Source organism: Rattus norvegicus, chromosome 16 (genome assembly GCF_021556685.1).
Source record: "Rattus norvegicus strain SHRSP/BbbUtx chromosome 16, alternate assembly SHRSP_T2T, whole genome shotgun sequence".
NCBI lineage: Eukaryota > Metazoa > Chordata > Mammalia > Rodentia > Muridae > Rattus > Rattus norvegicus.
In genome coordinates this window covers 18,279,320-18,296,617 of record NC_141549.1, presented here as the reverse complement: position 1 = coordinate 18,296,617, position 17,298 = coordinate 18,279,320, and the positions used below count along the sequence as shown (strand labels likewise).

Below are 17,298 nucleotides of genomic sequence, written 5' to 3'. Positions count from 1 at the left end.
AGGCTGGACCTGGAATTCACTGAGGATGTAGATCTCAGCCTCCTGAGTGCTGGAGTGACACATATGCACCCAGGGTCTCATTGTGCAGCCGTGGCTGCCCTGGAACTCACTCTGCAGACCAGGCTGGCCTCAGTTTCACAGACCAGCTTGTGGTGTGTAGGCAGGGCTTAACGCTGTGTCTTCCTCCATGGCCTCTACCTTACTTCCTGAACTACTTACTAAATTTTATTGTGTGTGAGTGGTGAATGTGGAGGGCAGAGAACACTACTGAACGCCCACTCTCTCTGCCTTCATGTGGGTCCCAGGATCAACTCAGGTCAGCAGGATTGACCAGCAAGTGCCCTTATATGCTGGGTCACTTCACTGGCCCTCATGTGGTTTGTAATAGGAATTCATTAAGTCCAGGCTGCCCTTACCTCGCTATGTAACTAAGGATGATCTTGTTCTGATCTTCCTGCCTCTGAGAACCTGGAATTTCAAGCGTGTATCAGCAGGGATGGAACTTGGGGTCTTTCCAAGCTAGCTAACTGTTCTATCAGAGGTATGGCCTCAGCCCTTTCAGTTATATTTTATGACAGGGTCTCTCACTGAACCTGGAACTGGACCATTTTGGCTAGACTGGATGACTAGCAAGCCCCCAGGATGTGCCTACCACTGATTCCCAAGTGCTGGGGCCACTGACATGTCTGGCCTTTTTTGAGTATGGGGATATAAACTCCGGTCTTCAAGCTTGCACCATAAACAATTCACTCACTGAGCCTCTCTTGGATAATGTTTTATGCCAACTTGATACAAGCTAGAGCCCTTGCAGCAGGGAGCCTCAATTAAGGACAAGCCTGTGGGACATTGTCTATTCTGTTAAGACAAGGTTTCTCTGTGTAGGTCAGGCTAGCCTCAAATTCTGAGGGCTGGGATTAAAGGTGTATGCCATAGTTGCCTGGATATACGTCTTATTAATCAGTGATTGTAGGGGAGGGCTCAGCCCATTGTGGGCAGTGGCATCCCAGAGATGGTGGTTCCTATAAGAAAGGCTGAGCAAGCTGTAAGGAGCATGCCAGTAAGCGGCTCCCTCCATGGTCTCTGCATAAGCTCCTGCCACAGGTCCTGCGGCTCCCTCCATGGTCTCTGCATAAGCTCCTGCCACAGGTCCTGCCTGACATTCTTCAGAGACGTACTGTGGGCAGAGACAGGAATCCTTTCTTCCACCAGCTGTTTCCGGTAGAATCCAAACTAAGCCACAAGTAAAATGCATAGATGTAAAATGCATGGTCAATCTAAGACAACGCCACACTGAGTGGATGACAATGGTCTTGAACTCCTGACCCTCCTCTCCTACTCAGCACTCTTGTGGGGATGACAGGTGGGCAGTGTCAGATTTTGCTCTAACACCTGCTGTAGTTCTCCAGAGGACCAAGGTTTTAGTCCTACCTCAGGGGTCCAAATTCCAGGTCCCTCTGGCTTTCCCCACCTATGTGGGTAGTTGCCCCTATCCAATCCCTCTGCAATACCAGCCCTTTCTTCCAGGAAGCTTTTCTTGCTGCTTTGTTGTCAGAGGCAAGACAAGAGGGTTTTCTTGCTCAGGGTCCTGTGGTCCCTATGATTCTATTTCAGATCTGACCCCTGTGTGCACAACACCCCAGCTCTAAATCCACATTACCTATCAAGGGGCCCTTCATGACAAGACAGGGACTGCTGACAGAACTCAGCAGGTGAAGGACTCCTTGACCTAAGTTCAGTCCCAGGAATGCACACCTTAAAAGGAGAGGACAGTTAGTTACTAACTGCAGATGGGCCATTGTGCTAAAACAGAAGCTAGCGCTTGTTTGTGAGGGACACATAACCTAGGAGCTAAAGGCCTTGTCCAAGTCCTGGGGTCAAGCAGGGGCCCCAAGATCCCTGACCCCTGACCAGTTTTCCAGAACTGTAGGTTAATAGATACGTAGTGCTCCAAGAAACGTGAATATTTATTAGCAAGTCGGTAATACTTTGGAATGGCTGGAAACGTTGGGGTGGATGAGCCTGTCTTGCAAAGATACCTTCAAATATATTTACAAAAACGGACGAGATATCGCAGGTGCTGGTGGTCGGTGAGCAGAGGAACGGGGATTCGTCTAAAAACCTACGAAAGGACAGGTCCCCACTTTCAACTTGCCCCAACTTCTCGCCCTCGGGCAACTCGACCAGCGTCTGAGTCTATTTACAGCGGCATGGCGCTCCTCAGTGGCTCAGGGACTTGCGGCCCTTCAGCATGCGGCGGAGGATGACCTGCACGCCAGCAGGCGTGCTCAGCCGGCGGACCCAGCCGTGCTTGTGCTTGCGCTTGATGTTGCTCGGCTGATACTCGTTTCCGCGTGTGCGGCCTCGGACCTGCTGCAGGGAGAGGGGCCAGGCATCCGGGAGTCCCATCCAGACCCTGGACTGGAGATACCTGTGGGTCCAGAGAAACCGTGAAACCTGAGAATGTACGCTGTATGATTTTCTGAGCCGCCTTTGTAATGGGCAGGGCAACAAAACAGCTTGTATACAAAAGGCGCGACATAAGTATGCGTGGTAGTCTGGAGAACACCCTTGTTCCCAGTCTGGAGCGCTCACCTGCCACTCAACAGGATCACCGACCTGCAGGCCTGGCCCCCAAAGCACCGGGCTAGGAAGGCCATGTCCAGTGGCGGGTCACTGGCCTGGTCGTCCGGGTCGACTTCAGTTCCTACACTCTGGGCTCCTTGACAATGCCTTCTGGGAAATGTAGTTCCACCTATTGCCACGGGGCACTTTGGGAGTTGTAGTTCCACGCCTGCGCTTGACGATAAGCTGGAGACTCTGTCCTCAGTGGCGTGTAGTTCTCCAAAATAACCAGGAGGGGGCGAGCGAGTGTAATCTCCTGCCGTGTGTATGACATTCTGTCCCCCCCTGATCTTCTGGGAGTTGTAGTTCTCCGCCTCGGCCACTGGTAGAGGGCGCCCCAGGGTGGTGGGGACGACTCTGGCAGCAGTCCGGGGAACTGGCTGCTGGCCTTTTCAGCCGCCCTCATTGAAGACGGGCAGCTGGCACGCAGCGGGTTGGCAGCTTCTCCGCGCCCTCAGCCAAGACTCCTGGCGCGCAGCCCGGATGTCCTTGAGTCCCAGCTCTTCATAATCTGGAAAATTCGTGCGTTGTGAATTTTCCCTGGCTAGCTTAATTCCTCAGGCTGGCCTGGAGGAATTTCCTTCCCGCGGCTCAGATCTGGACTCCTCCTGTGCTCTCCACTGCTCTAAGATGTCCAGACAGTCGTGCCAGCAGCCACAGGAAGCCGTACACACCAGCATCTCTGAAGTTCATGGTCCTTACCTACCCTCTAAAACGGCCAGTTGTGCCTACAAATCATTGAGGCGAAGAGTTGAGTACTTACTGTGTGTAGAAGGAATGGCGGCAAGTGTCTGAACTGCAAGTTGAGCCCACAAGCGAACAGCAGGCCAGGGTGGGAGGGTCAGCTTAGGCTCCTTGGATTCCTGCCCTTCTAAGAGTCTTGGTGTAGCCGAGCCCCCCACTGCTGGGATGCAATTCCCATTCTCTAGCTCCGCAGCTCCGACACTTCTGACACAGCCTCTGGTTCAAATGCCAGCCTTGATCCAAACGTGTAGAGATTTGGGAGTCTGTAGAATGGGAAGGTCAAGGAAGAGTGGGCATACCGCCTTGCGGGAGGCGGATGATGGCTGAGGAGACCCCGTCCCAGACAGAACACATCCTCCACACCCCCAAGCTACTCGCTGTCCCTTAACTGCAAGCCCTTCTTGGCCCAGGCGCCAGCCCATCCCTCCCCCCTGGCCCCCAAACTCTTCGCAGGGGCGGGGCTGCTGCTTGCAGAGCGCGCTCTGATCCTGCAAGAGCAGCCTCTGGTTGGACGGTTATCTAGGCCAGTCGGCTCGCCGCGGCAATAGGCCGAGATGCCTGTCCATCGGCTTCAGGCCCCGCCTACGCTGGGTGGGACTTACAGGGCCGGTTTGCTGCGCGGCTGCGGGATGCCCCTGCGTTGACCGTCCAGGCTCGCGCCTGTCCGCGCTAATGCGGCCGACCGCGCATCACCATGTAAGCCGCACCTGCAGGTGGACGCTGGCTTCTCCGCCCGGGACCCCTGCGTCCTGCCTCGGGCCCCGGGCCCCTCGATGACCTCAGGTGAGCTGGATCTGTTTCCCTGAGAGAGGAGTCACCAGGCTGCCAGGCCTCCGCGGGGGGCGGGGAGGGGAGTGCGGGAGGTGGATAACGGCCAAGCTCCGCATTCGCACTGCTAGGATGCTGCGGAACCACAGTGGCCTTGACCCCACCGCGGAGGTGATAGACTCCAGGGAGAAGCGGGTCGGGCTAGGAAACAGGCTGGCGCTGCGCTTTAGAGAGGCCTCCACAGTCGGGGTTCCAGGGCTCTTAGAGACGAGGTGCATGGCCTGCTTTTCCCTCGAGTGCATCCGGGGCCACCACGGGCGGGGTATTTAATGACCATCACTCCAGCGGCGATCAGGCCGTGATGGAAAAATGAAGCTGGTCCCATCCCTATGCCTCAGACAATGGGGGTGTGCTGCGCCGGTATCCCCTGGAGTTATGTAACCGCCTGTGGTTGTCATGGACACCGGGGGGGCTGGTCAAGGGAACTGGATGGAGGCCCAGAGGCCCCCAGTCAGGTTCTGCCTTCATCCTCCTGACTGTCACTAGGGTCGTGTGGCCACCCCTTAGAACACAGAGTACCAGAATGCCGAGGGCAGCAGCCTCCATCGGTTCTCCCTTCTGTGCGAGTCAACTTGCGCTCTCCCAAACCTGGAGCCGGATATACAACCTGAGTCCCAGTGGACAACATCCTTCCTCGGCCACATCAGTCATTAGTGAGACTCATACCAGAGGCCTGAGCTGGGAACTTTGACATTTTAGAGAAAGAGGGAGGCTTTTTGGTCTGTCATCTCATCACCCAGGAGTTCTGGCACAAGGTTGAGGCCAACCTGGGCTACAGAATGAAACTCTGTGTAAAAGGTTGGCAGTGATGGGGGCTCACACTAGTCATTCTAGTACTGGCAGAGGCAGAGGCGGAGGCAGGAGGATTGCAAGGAGTTTGAGACAGTGTACAGTCAGGACTACAGAATGAGATCTTGTTACAAAAACAAACCAACGGCATAGGGTTGATACAGGCCTGTCACCTCAACACTTGGGGAGGTAGAGGCAGGAGGACTGTGGGAGTTTGAGGTTCCCCTTGGTCTTAGAAACACACCTGTGTGCTTAACCTGTTACAACTCTAGAGGTGGAAACCAGAGCAAGGTCAGCCTGGGCAGTAGGAGGCTTTCCACGCCAGCCTGGGCTACATGAGCTTCTTTCTCAAAACCAAGCATGCAAACCAGCTGTGTCCATGTTTGCACAATTCAGTGTATGAAGAGATGCATGCAAACATGCTCGCTTGCGTGCATGAGTGGATGAATGCATGATAAACTCCGGCTGGTGGTAAGGGTCTCCCCTGCAAAGGGCTCTTGCTTTAGTGTTCTCATGCTCTCTTCAGTACTGTACAAGGGACACCCTGAGAACTTGTCTGGCATTGGGGTGTCAAGGGACCTAGAAGGCCCCTCCAGGTCCTGCTTACCCGATGCAGGAGCAGAGCTACTGACCCTGAGCTAGCCACTGTCCCTCCCTCCAGGACACACCATGCTGACCGGCGTGACAGATGGCTTCTTTTGCTGCCTGCTGGGGACTCCCCCTAACGCCGTGCGGCCGCTGGAGAGCGTCGAGTCCAGTGACGGCTACACGTTCGTGGAGGTCAAACCAGGCCGGGTGCTGCGGGTAAAGCATGCGTGCCCCGCGCCCATCCCCTCACCGCCACCCCCTCCTCCTGAAGATAATCCAGGGGTCAAGACGGGCCTTGTGCGCTGCCAGCGCCGAATCACAGTGTACCGAAATGGGAGGCTGGTGGTGGAGAACCTGGGCCGAGCGCCTCGTGCCGACCTGCAAGGCCGCAGTGGCTCCGGGGACCCGCCTGGCTCACTTGAGGTAGAGTTGGCTGAGCCCGCAGGAGGCGACACCCGGGCCACCCCGGGCAGCGGGCGACGCCGCCGTCCACGGCGTCCGAAGAGGACCATCCACATCGACTGCGAGCAGCGCATCACCAGCTGCAAGGGCGCGCAGGCTGATGTGGTGCTGTTCTTCATCCACGGAGTGGGTGGCTCACTCGCCATCTGGAAGGAGCAGCTGGACTTCTTTGTGCGACTCGGTTACGAGGTGGTGGCACCTGACCTGGCCGGCCATGGAGCCAGCTCTGCGCCACAGGTTGCAGCCGCCTACACCTTTTACGCATTGGCAGAGGACATGCGGGCCATTTTCACGCGCTATGCCAAGAAGCGCAACGTGCTCATTGGTCATTCTTACGGGTAAGATCCCAAAGAATGGCTACTCCCAAACCATTCTCTTCCCCCCAAAGCTAGGTTGAGACAGGGCTTTTTATAGTCCAGGCTAGCCCCAAAAATTATGTAGCTGAGGATGACCTTGAACAACCTGGTCCTCCTGCATCTACCTCCCAAAGGTTAGAATAAAAGCCTTCTGTGCCACCCTATGCAACTTCTGTGCCACCCTATGCAATGTCTTTCCTTGCAGAATGTGATTGGGCTGGGGGCGTGGCTCAGGGGTGGAGCCTTGCCTAGAATCCCCCAGTGAGAGGTTGAGGGCATGGCTCAGGGGTGGAGCCTTGACTAGAATCCCCCAGTAAGGGGGCTGGGAGCAACTTGACACTAGAGCTCTGGCCTAGCTAATGGCAGCCTTTAGTATATGTGGTGGTAGCAGGTGTGTCATCACCATACTTAGGAGGCTGATCCCGGAAGAAAGCTCAAAACGTAAGGCCAGCCTCGGCTACTAAGTCGTTTCCAACCCAGGACTACACTTATAGCAAAAACCTATGTTTAAAAACAAACAAATCAAAACAAAACAAAAAACCAAAAGCAACAACAACAAAAACCAAAAAAGCAAACCACGAAGAGTCTGGGCATGGTGCCCCAGAACTTCCAAGACCAAGGCAGGAGGATTGCTAGGAATTCAAGACCAGCCAGATTTTTGAGATTATTGGTCTCAAAAATCAACCAATAGCATTGAAAGCCAGGCCTGGTGGCCCTCGTGTGCCATCCCCGTACCTGGGAGGCAGGGACAGATGTAATGGTCACTCAGCCACACAGCTCCCAGGCGCGGTTAACAAACGTGAGGACGCACATCCCCCTGCACCAAAGCTGGGGAATGACTGCTCAGGCATACCTGGCACGCACAAGGCCTGGCCTCAGTCCCTGCACCACAAAAAGTCAATCAGCAGGATCTTTTCATGTCCTTAAACATTTAAAAATTAAATTTTTGTTTTTACTTTTTTTTTTTTGGTTCTTTTTTTCGGAGCTAGGGACCGAACCCAGGGTCTTGCGCTTCCTAGGCAAGCGCTTTACCACTGAGCTAAATCCCCAATCCCTTTGTTTTTACTTTTAAGACAGGCCTGTCTACATAGTCCTGGCTGTCCTGGAAATCACATGGTTGACCTCGAACTCACAGAGATTCTGCCTCTGCTTCTGGGGTGATAGGATAACAGGTGTGAGCCACCATGTCCAGCCTAAAAAATAATCTTTTAAAGCTGGCCATGGTGGGTTGTGCCTGTAATTTCAGCACTTTGGAGTGTGAGGCAGGGGCATTCATTGCTTTGACCTCAAGCCTGTTCTAGGCTAAATTACACAGTCTGTCTAAAACATGTTTCTTTTTTTACAAACATGTAATAATAGACTGGGGTTACTGTGGGACAGCATTACATATCCATGTGTGTGGGTGGGGGTGGGTGGGGTGGCCTAATGGTCAGGCCCATTCCCCTTCCTCTCCTTCTATGTTGAGCTATTAACCCTTCAATAGCTTCAAGCTATTAACCAGGTGATGGAGGCTGAGCAGGGCAAGGCCCACATGGGGCGGCACGTGCCTGTAAATTCAGTGCTCCAGGGACTCAGGCAGGAGGATTGCCATGAAGTCCGTTCCAGCGTGGGCTATACAGTGTGTGAGACTCTTTCAGAAAGGGGGAGGAGAGGGAGTTCTCTGTGTAGTTGTTTGGTACCCAGTGATTCCGTCCTCTAAGGGGCTGTGGACCTGAGTGCCCGCCATCCCCACATATCTGCCCATGATGTCCTGTCTTCAGATGCTGGACAGAAGCACGCCCAGTGGAGAGCCACTGAGGGGATTCCAGAATCCAGCTCAGCTGGAAAGGTGTGGCCATCTGTGAGTCACTCTCAGATGGGATGGTTTGCCGTGTGCCGGTTAGCAAGCATCCCCTCAAGGGAGCACATTCCCACTTGGGATGCAGCAAAGTAACAGGACAGCCAAGCTCACCGTATTAGCGGGCTCAGCACGGCAGAAATTATACAGAAGTGTGCCCGGGAGGCAGGCATATCTCTGGGCTTTCTAGTCCAAGCGAAATTCTCTAAGTGAAACTCTCTAAAGTGAGAAAGCCTGTTTCTAACAAGAACTACCCCAGAACTTACAGGGGATGTGTACTGTGACCCCAGCACTCAAGGGTGGATGTGAGCCCTGGTTATGTAGAGGCTGTCATAGGCTTTCGAAGAGCGTGCAGCAAGCCAAAGGGCCGGGCCTGTAGCTCAGCAGATAAAGCGCATGCCCAGTGTAAAGCCATGGACTCCATCCTCAGCACTGCGTACCTGGTCACGAAGGAACCCCTCCGTCAGCCAGCTGGGTGCCGGGCCAGGGAACTGGTCTCTGAGGGCCTACTTAGTGACCAAGGGAGGAAGTAAAATGCTGTCAGTGTCCTGCTGACCCGGATTCTCCCATCCCTGCCCCCTAGGGTCTCCTTCTGTACTTTCCTGGCCCATGAGTACCCAGATCTTGTACACAAGGTGATCATGATCAACGGTGGAGGCCCCACGGCACTGGAGCCCAGTCTCTGCTCCATCTTCAACATGCCCACGTGTGTCCTGCACTGCCTGTCACCTTGCCTGGCCTGGAGCTTCCTCAAGTAAGATCCCTGCCTGCCCCTGGTATCCCTGCGGGGGAGGGGTGGTTGTTCCGTTACTGACCTGTAGGGGGAGGCTCTGGGCTGAGCTCAGGCTCAGATGGCATCTTCCGCATCCCAGGGCCGGTTTTGCTCGCCAAGGGGCCAAGGAAAAGCAGCTGCTGAAGGAGGGCAATGCGTTCAATGTGTCCTCCTTCGTGCTGCGGGCCATGATGAGCGGCCAGTACTGGCCTGAAGGTGACGAGGTCTACCATGCGGAGCTGACAGTTCCCGTGCTTCTGGTGCACGGCATGCACGACAAGTTTGTGCCAGTGGAAGAGGACCAACGCATGGCTGAGGTAGGATCTGTGGACCCAGAACACCAACACACACTCCTTGTGCACAGGATTCAGGGCTGGTACCTGTGCCTGGGCGTGACTTAGGGATGTGTGTGGTCCCAAGACTGGCATCCCGCCACAATGGATTCTGAGTAGGCTCGGCCAGTGGGAAGCCTAGTTTTCCAGAAAGGTGCCAGTGAGGACAAGGCTGAGTGGCTGTGAACTTTCCAGACGGGTGTGTCTTTCTGACAGTTGTGGATGGATGGGGTCTTTGAGTGGCAGGCGTTGATTGATTAAGATTTCTGGATGGCTGTGACTCTGTGATTCTTAGGACTTTCAGGAAAGGTATGGAGAAGGGATTGCAGGGAGATCCTCACCAAGGGCAGATCTGTCCTATAAGGGACACTTGGAGACATCTAGAAACATTCGTGGACAGGGTTAGAGGGCAGTTTCCCTAGCCTCCACTCCTGAGGTTGTCCGAGGATGCTGCCCAGCACCCTACAACACAGCTGATACCCCCATAGCAATGAGCCAACCCCAGTGTCCTCAGAGCCAAGGTTGAGAAGTCCAACCCCGGGGCATATTATAAAGCGCTTAATGGATGTTGACTGAGTGAGGAATACCTGGAGAGGGTCCATATGGGTGAGAGGCCACCCCTGGCATCCTCCTGGGTGGGGCTGAAGTGTAGACAGCAGAAGGGACTTCTCGATGTGCCCGCAGATCCTGCTGCTGGCCTTTCTCAAGCTCATCGAGGAAGGCAGCCACATGGTGATGCTGGAGTGTCCTGAGACAGTCAACACACTGCTACACGAGTTCCTGCTGTGGGAGCCAGAACCTGAGGCCGAGCCAAAGCTCGAGCCAAAGTCCAAGCCACAGCCGCTGCAGCTGCAGTCAGACCCGGCTCCAGGGGAGGAGAAGTGACCAGCGGCCCCAGGGACTCCTGGATCTTGAGTAGTAGAGGCTCCCTTAGACTGGGCATGGGCTGGCTGGGCGGGGCCTCATGCCGATGGGCGGGGCCTGGGCGTGTCCCAGAGCGGACCGGGCACAGCTGGTGTTGGAGACTCTGTGCCCAGGGTAGCTACCGTGCCCTTTCCACGCGAGACCGAAGGGTGTGACCTTGTACAGAGCCCCCTCCCTGCCTCCCCAAGTTCCCGAAGCTGCAATGTGTGGGCTGCCATCCCACTCGGTCTTCCCCTCCGCTGTGCTCCATTCCACACCGGGAAGCCCCAAGGGGAATCCTGGGAGGACCTCCTATCCAGTCCTGGGAGACCTTATCGCACCATCCCCATTGCTTGGGACTGGGAGCTAGGCACCCAAGGAGGGAGGGGCCGGAGCCACAAATCCCCGCACATGGCAACTTGTAACTCAATAAAAAAAAATGACAATCCAAACTGGCCTCCAATTTGTGATCCTCCTGCCTCAGCATCTTGAGGGCTGAGATGGGCAAGTAGCACCGTCTGTCTCTGTCTCTGTCTCTGTCTCTGTCTCTGTCTCTGTCTCTGTCTCTCTCTCTCCCCGTGTCTCTCTCTCTCTCTCTCTCTCTCTCTCTCTCTCTCTCTCTCTCTCTCTCTCTCTGTCTGTCTCTCTCGCCTTCCTAGCCTCTTTTGCCTCTCCTACTCTCCATGTTTGCTCTCCTGGGATGACCAGACAATGTGAGACGGTGGTTGCCCATCCCCCACCCCCTGCGCCCCAGACAGGGTTTCTCTGTGAAGCCCTGGCTATCCTGGAACTTGTTCCGTACCCTTGGCTGACCTCCAACTCAGAGATCGCCTGCCTCTGTCTCCTGAGTGCTGGGATAAAGGCATGCACCGCCACCAGCCCTGCCGGACAGTGGAATGTTCTAGAGTAGTTTCTTTCACCGGTTGCTTCTCTCCCACCTCAGGGACCTTATTCTCCCTGACAGCACCATCTATCACAAAGTTCACCTTCGGCCTGAGAGAGGGATGTCCTCAGTCATGAACACCCGGCACCCCCAGCACACACACCCTGCCGTCTTCACCAGAACTGGACAAGCTATCAGGCGCCAACCCCTCTGGCTCCTCAGGCTTCTTGGTCACTTACTCAGCACACAGCCTTGGCTCTGGGTGTCCTGAAGCTGCAGCTCTCCCTCCCCTCAGCCAGGAGGACAAGCAGGTCATGGGGACCTCAGGCTGAGAGGCCCTTGGCACACAGCCGCCCCTTGTTGTGGATTTGGTCTAATGTTATTTATATTATGTCATTTGGGTCCCCAATTTTATTTTGTCTTTTTTTTTTTTCCCGGAGCTGAGTATGGAACCCAGGGCCTTGTGCTTGCTAGCACTGAGCTAAATCCCCAACCCCGGGTCCCCAATATTATAAGAGAATCAATATGTCCATACATAAGAAACTGAGGGTCCCTGCCCAAGTTGGTTCTGACTGGTAAAGTTGCCAGCAGCCAATGTTTGGGCAGGGAGACAGGGGCAGGACTTTTAAGATTCTTGGGCAAGGGATAGGGGAGGGGCCACCATACCGGGAAAGTAGTAAAGACCGGGTCTGAGAGGTACGGAACGGAACAGAACCAGCACGGAAGAGTCAGGGATCATGGCCCAGAAGGGCTACAGGTCTGGGTCTGGGGCAGCCAGGATGCAATACAGATTTTGGTAAGTGATGAGTCAGGAATATTGGAGGAGAGTGTGTTAGCTGCATGGAGGTTAAGGAATGGCCCAGCCATTGAGCTGTTGAAAGCATATTAAAAAATAAGATGCTCTCTCTCTCTCTCTCTCTCTCTCTCTCTCTCTCTCTCTCTCTCGTGTGTGTGTGTGTGTGTGTGTGTGTGTGTGTGTGTGTGTGTGTGTGTCTTTCATCCTGGAACTGGAACTGATTAGAGATTTAATTGGCCAACTGCAACAGCCCCTTTTGCTTGATTTTGTATTTCTGTGGGTTTTTTTTTACTTTTTTATTATTTATTTATTTATTTATTTATTTATTTATTTATTTATTGTTTGATTTTGTATTTCTGAACAGAGCAGATCTGAGCTCACAGGAGAGCCCACCCACTAAAGGATGTAGCCCACTGGGAACTGTCTCCGCCTGCAGTTAAAACAATGAGACAGAAGGGGGGAAGCCTGAGGAGACTGAGGCAGACTGGCCTGGAAGGCTGGGACACGCAGGATCACAGTCCCTTTGGGGCAGAGGGACAGATGAGGGAAATAAACGCTGTCCCCAGAGCCACTTGAACCCACACACCAAGACATGATAGTCCAGAGGCCAGTGTCCCTATCCCTGCCTCATTCTGAAGATTTCTAGCCAGAGGCCCCACCCCTGAGCCATGGCTCCTGCCCTCTTTAATTGTGGGTTAGCTTCTCTGTGAGTTACTTTTCTCTTGACTGGAACCGAAAGAAGCTCTTCCTGGCTCAGTGTCCCCTGTGGTGGGGTGGCAGATGTGTGTCACCACGCACAGACAGCTAGAGGATGTTTTCAAAACAGGGTTTCTCAGTGTAGACCAGGCTGACCTTGAGGTCAGAGATCTGCCTGCCTCTGCCACCCGAGTGCAGGGAAAGCTTCAGTGTTCCGCCCAAGAGATGAAGTGGGTGAGAGAGAAAGAAAGACATGGGGGTTGGGGGGGTGACTGGAGTCCAGGGCCCCTCAACCCGCATGCTGTAAGAGGGAGCAGCTTGCTGTGGTTTTGCTGTTGGGCACTGGTCTGGCTGAGGTTGCAGGGCTGAGGGAAGATTTGGTGGGGGAGGATATGCAGGCACGAGGTTTGCTGTGGGTGGGGATTGGGTATGGACACTAAGTTTGGAGGAGTAAGAGTGAAAGCATGGGTGTTGATTTTAATGTGTGTATTTGATGTGCATGCAGGGAGGGGTTTGGGTATGGATATGGTCTGAGGCATAAGTACAGGTTTTCTAATAAGTCTGATCAGGTATAGGAACAAGATTTGCTAGGATTACATGTTTGATGTGGGTACTGGTTTGGTCCAATGCTGTGTAGCAATATTTTTCTTTTTTCTTTTATGTACATGAGTAACACTATAGCTGTCTTCAGACACACCAGAAGAGGACATGGAATCCCATTACACATGGTTGTGAGCCACCATGTACTTGAACTCAGGGCCGCTGGTAGTGCAGTCAGTGCTTTTAACCCCTGAAGCATCTCTCCAGTCCAGCAATATTTTTCTAGTTAAACATTTCCATTCTGGAGGGAGGCTGGTGAAAGCTAAGGAAGTAAGCAACTCACAAATCTCAGAAGGTCCCTGGGACTTACAGGATTCATGGGACCCCTTCCTCCCTGTAGTGGCTATTCCTGGTTGTCAACTATATCTGGAATGAACTACAATCCAGAATTGTAGGGTCACCTTTGATCCTGATCTTGAGGCCGGGAGATAAAAGTTTCTCCCATGGATCTTGGCCTGGAGATCTTGAGGCATAGTGGCTATGAATCCCAGGAGACTAAGGCAAGGAGATCTCTGAGTTCAAGGTCACCTAGAACAAAGCAAGTCCCAGATCTAGGCATGGTGGTACACACTTTTAATCTGGGACACACCTTCTCTTCTCCACCTGCCTGCTTGCCTGCCTTGTAGGACTGAGCCACTGCTAGATCCTTGGACTTCTATTCACAGCTGCTGCTGACCACTGTTAGGGAGTTGGACTACAGACTGTAAGTCATCAACAAATTCCCTTACTATATAGAGACTACCCATAAGTTCTGGGACTCTAGAGAACCCTGACTAATACAGAAGTTGGTAGCAGGAGTGGTTATAGAGGAGCAGAAGTAGAAGGATGAATCTTTTAAGAATCTGGAGTTGGTTTAATAATACACTAGCACCCTCAACTACTCAAACCTCTCCAGATGCTCTCTCTCCTGGAAGCTCGGAGAATATTGAAGATCCGTGGTTGAAACCATATTTCTTTTTTTTTTTTTTTTTTTTTTTTTGGTTCTTTTTTTCGGAGCTGGGGACCGAACCCAGGGCCTTGCGCTTCCTAGGTAAGCGCTCTACCACTGAGCTAAATCCCCAGCCCTGAAACCATATTTCAAACTTAAAGAAGCTAGGCTTTGATTATCTTCACGAATTAGGTGGTGCAGTGTACAGAACTTTCCACAAGCTGGGGGGAAAATCGAAAAATGATTTTGCTGGCTTGTTCTTAGTATCTCTGGAAGAATTGATGAAGGAAAAGAATGAGCTCTGTGATAAAAATCGAACGGCTCCAGAAGCAAACAAACAATCCAAAGGTTTCTAAGGTGCCCTTGAACAGAATCTCCTCTCCAGCAGCCATAGAGCTCGAGTTGCAGAAAATCAAACTGAAGCCCTCATTATAAGTTGGCTGAATTACAGCAAAATTTCAAGCCCCAGCCTCAGAGGGCATCAGCAGATAAAGTAAGGGCATTGTTTGGCAATGAATGGGATCCTATAACTTGGGATGGGGATGTGTGGGAGGGCCCTGTTGAAGACGAGAAATTTGAATCTTCAGATTCTCAAGGGTTTACCCCACCTAAGGAAGTAGTGCCCTCAGCCCCACCCCTTGAAATAATGCCTTTTTCACATGAGGAAAATTAATCCCACAGAGTCTGATAAACCAGCAGTGACTTCTGCTGAAGAAAATGGCAGACAAGACAATATTGATGTTTCAAGGCCCACCAATAGTTTCTTCTAGACCCATAACCAGACTCAAGGCAAAACAGGCCCCCAGAGGGGAGGTAGAAAGTGTAGTCCATGAGGAGCTTAATGAGTTTGCTAATTCATTCAAGCAGAAGTCTGGGAGTGTGTGTGGGAATGGATTTTAAGGGTGTGGGATAATGGCAGAAGGAACATAAAATTAGATCAGGCTGAGTTTATTGACATGGACCCTCTGAGTGGAGATTCTAGGTTTAATATGGAAGCTCACACAGTAAAAAAAAAGGTGTCAGAAGTTTGTTTGAAGCGTTTATCAAAAGATGGCCTACTGAAAAGGAGTTGGAGATGCCTGATATCCCTTGGCTTAGTGTTGATGAAGGGATTTTAGGGCTCAGGAAAACTGCAATGCTAGAGTGGATACGCTGTGTAAAACCTAATCCTCCACAACGGGAAGGCCCAGAAGATACGCCCTCCATGAATCCTGTAAGACACAAACTGGTGAGAGGGGCACCAGCTCATTTGAAGAGTTTTGTTCTTGCCCTTTTCCTTGTGCCAGACCTTAGGGCTTGGAGACGCTGCTGCTCAATTAGATGAATTAAATGCAATGGGATTAATTGGGCTCTGAGGTGACAAGGGCCAGGTGGCAGCATTGAATCACCAGAGACAAGGTGATCATAGTTATTATAATGGACAGCATAGACAAAATGTTTATAATGACATAGTCCATAATGGCCAGCACAGGGGAGGTGAAATTTACAATGGCATGACTCGATCAGACCTTTGGTACTGGTGAACCAGTCACGGTGTTTCCAGGTTTGTTCTGTATAAGCAGAAAAATTCTCAAACAAATGAAAGAAAGGCTACATTGGATCGTGGCAAAAGGCAGTCTCGGCCACTGAATCTGTTTGCAGACTTGAGTCAGTTTGCAGACCCAGAACCCCTTGAATGAAGGGGTGGCTAGGTTCTACTCAGGAAGGATTTTGATAAGACACCTAAACGTTTTGTTGTTAGCCTTTCTCCATTCTTCCCCAGAGGGACCTATGGCCTTTTACAAGGGTAACTGTACACTGGGGGAAAGGAAATAATCAGACTTTCCAGGGTCTATTGGATACTGGTTTTGAACTGACCCTGATCCCAGGATATCACAAGAAACATTGTGGCCCTCCAGTTAAAGTGGGGCTTATGGGGGACAGGTGATTAATGGAGTTTTGACTGATGTCCGACTCACAGTAGGTCCAGTAGGTCCAGTAGGTCCCTGAACACATCCTGTGGTCATTTCCCCAGTTCCAGAATGTATAATTGGGATAGATATACTTAGAAGTTGGCAGAATTCTCACATTGATTCCCTGACATGTGGTTGGAAAGGCTAAATGGAAGCCTTTACAGTTGCCTCTGCCAAAGAAAATAGTGAATCAAAACAGTATCATATCCTGGAGGAATCGCAGAACTTACTGCCACCATCAAGGACTTGAAAGATGCAGGGGTGGTGGTTCCCACCACATCTCCCTTTAAGTCTATCTGGCCAGTGCAGAAGACAGATGGATCATGGAGAATGACAGCTGACTATGGAAAACTAAATCAGGTAGTAACTCTGGTTGCAGTTGCTGTACGAGATGTAGTTTCATTACTTGAGCAAATTAACACATCTCCTGGTTCCTGGCATGGAGCTATTGATCTAGCAAATGCCTTCTTCTCCATACCTGTCCATGAGGACCACCAGAAGCAATTTGCTTCCGGTTGTCCAGGCCAGCGTATATTAACTCTCCTGCCCCGTGTCATAACTTAGTTAGAAGGGACCATGATTGTTTGTCTCTTCCTCAAAATATCACATTGGTGCACTATATTGATGACATTATGCTGATTGGACCAAGTGAGCAGGAAGAAGCAACCACTTCGGACTCATTGGTAACTCATATGCGTATCAGAGGATGGGAAATAAATCCAACCGAAATTCAAGGACATCTACCTCAGTGATGTTCTTAGGAGTCCAGTGGTGTGGGGCGTGCAGATATATTCCTTCTAAGGTGAAAGATAAGTTATTGCATCTGGCCCCTCCCACTACCAAGGAAGAAGCACAACGTGGGTCTACTTGGATTCTGGGGACAGCACAGTCCCCACTTGGGTGTGTTACTCAGGCCCATCTACCAAGTGACTCAGAAAGCTGCTAGTTTTGTGTGGGCCTGGAATGGGAGGAGGCTCTTCACCGGGTCCAGGCTGCTGTGCAGCTGCTCTACCAATTGGACCATGTGACCCAGCAGACCCGATGGTACTTGAGGTGTTGGTGGCAGATAGAGATGCCGTTTGGAGCCTCTGGAGGCCCCTGTAGGGGAATCACAGAAGACCATTGGGATTTTGGAGCAAAGCTCTGCCTTTCTCTGAAGAAACTATCTTTCCTTTGAAAAACAGCTCTTGGCCTGCCATTGGGCCTTAGT

At 52.2% G+C, this 17,298-nt stretch overlaps 2 protein-coding genes across 2 annotated transcripts; one reads left to right on the top strand and one right to left on the bottom strand.

The window, feature by feature from the left end:
* Window positions 1-1,946: 1,946 nt before the first annotated feature.
* Mrpl34 (mitochondrial ribosomal protein L34) lies at window positions 1,947-2,682 on the bottom strand. Its single transcript, NM_001006965.1, is given in 2 exon segments — window positions 1,947-2,428; window positions 2,593-2,682. Coding segments are annotated over 2 exon segments (276 nt in total). The 5' UTR covers window positions 2,658-2,682; the 3' UTR covers window positions 1,947-2,217.
* Window positions 2,683-3,950: 1,268 nt separating this feature from the next.
* Window positions 3,951-10,682, top strand: Abhd8 (abhydrolase domain containing 8). Its single transcript, NM_001107301.1, is given in 5 exon segments — window positions 3,951-4,149; window positions 5,645-6,371; window positions 8,810-8,980; window positions 9,099-9,315; window positions 10,015-10,682. Coding segments are annotated over 5 exon segments (1,326 nt in total). The 5' UTR covers window positions 3,951-4,139; the 3' UTR covers window positions 10,216-10,682.
* The last annotated feature ends 6,616 nt before the right edge of the window (window positions 10,683-17,298 follow it).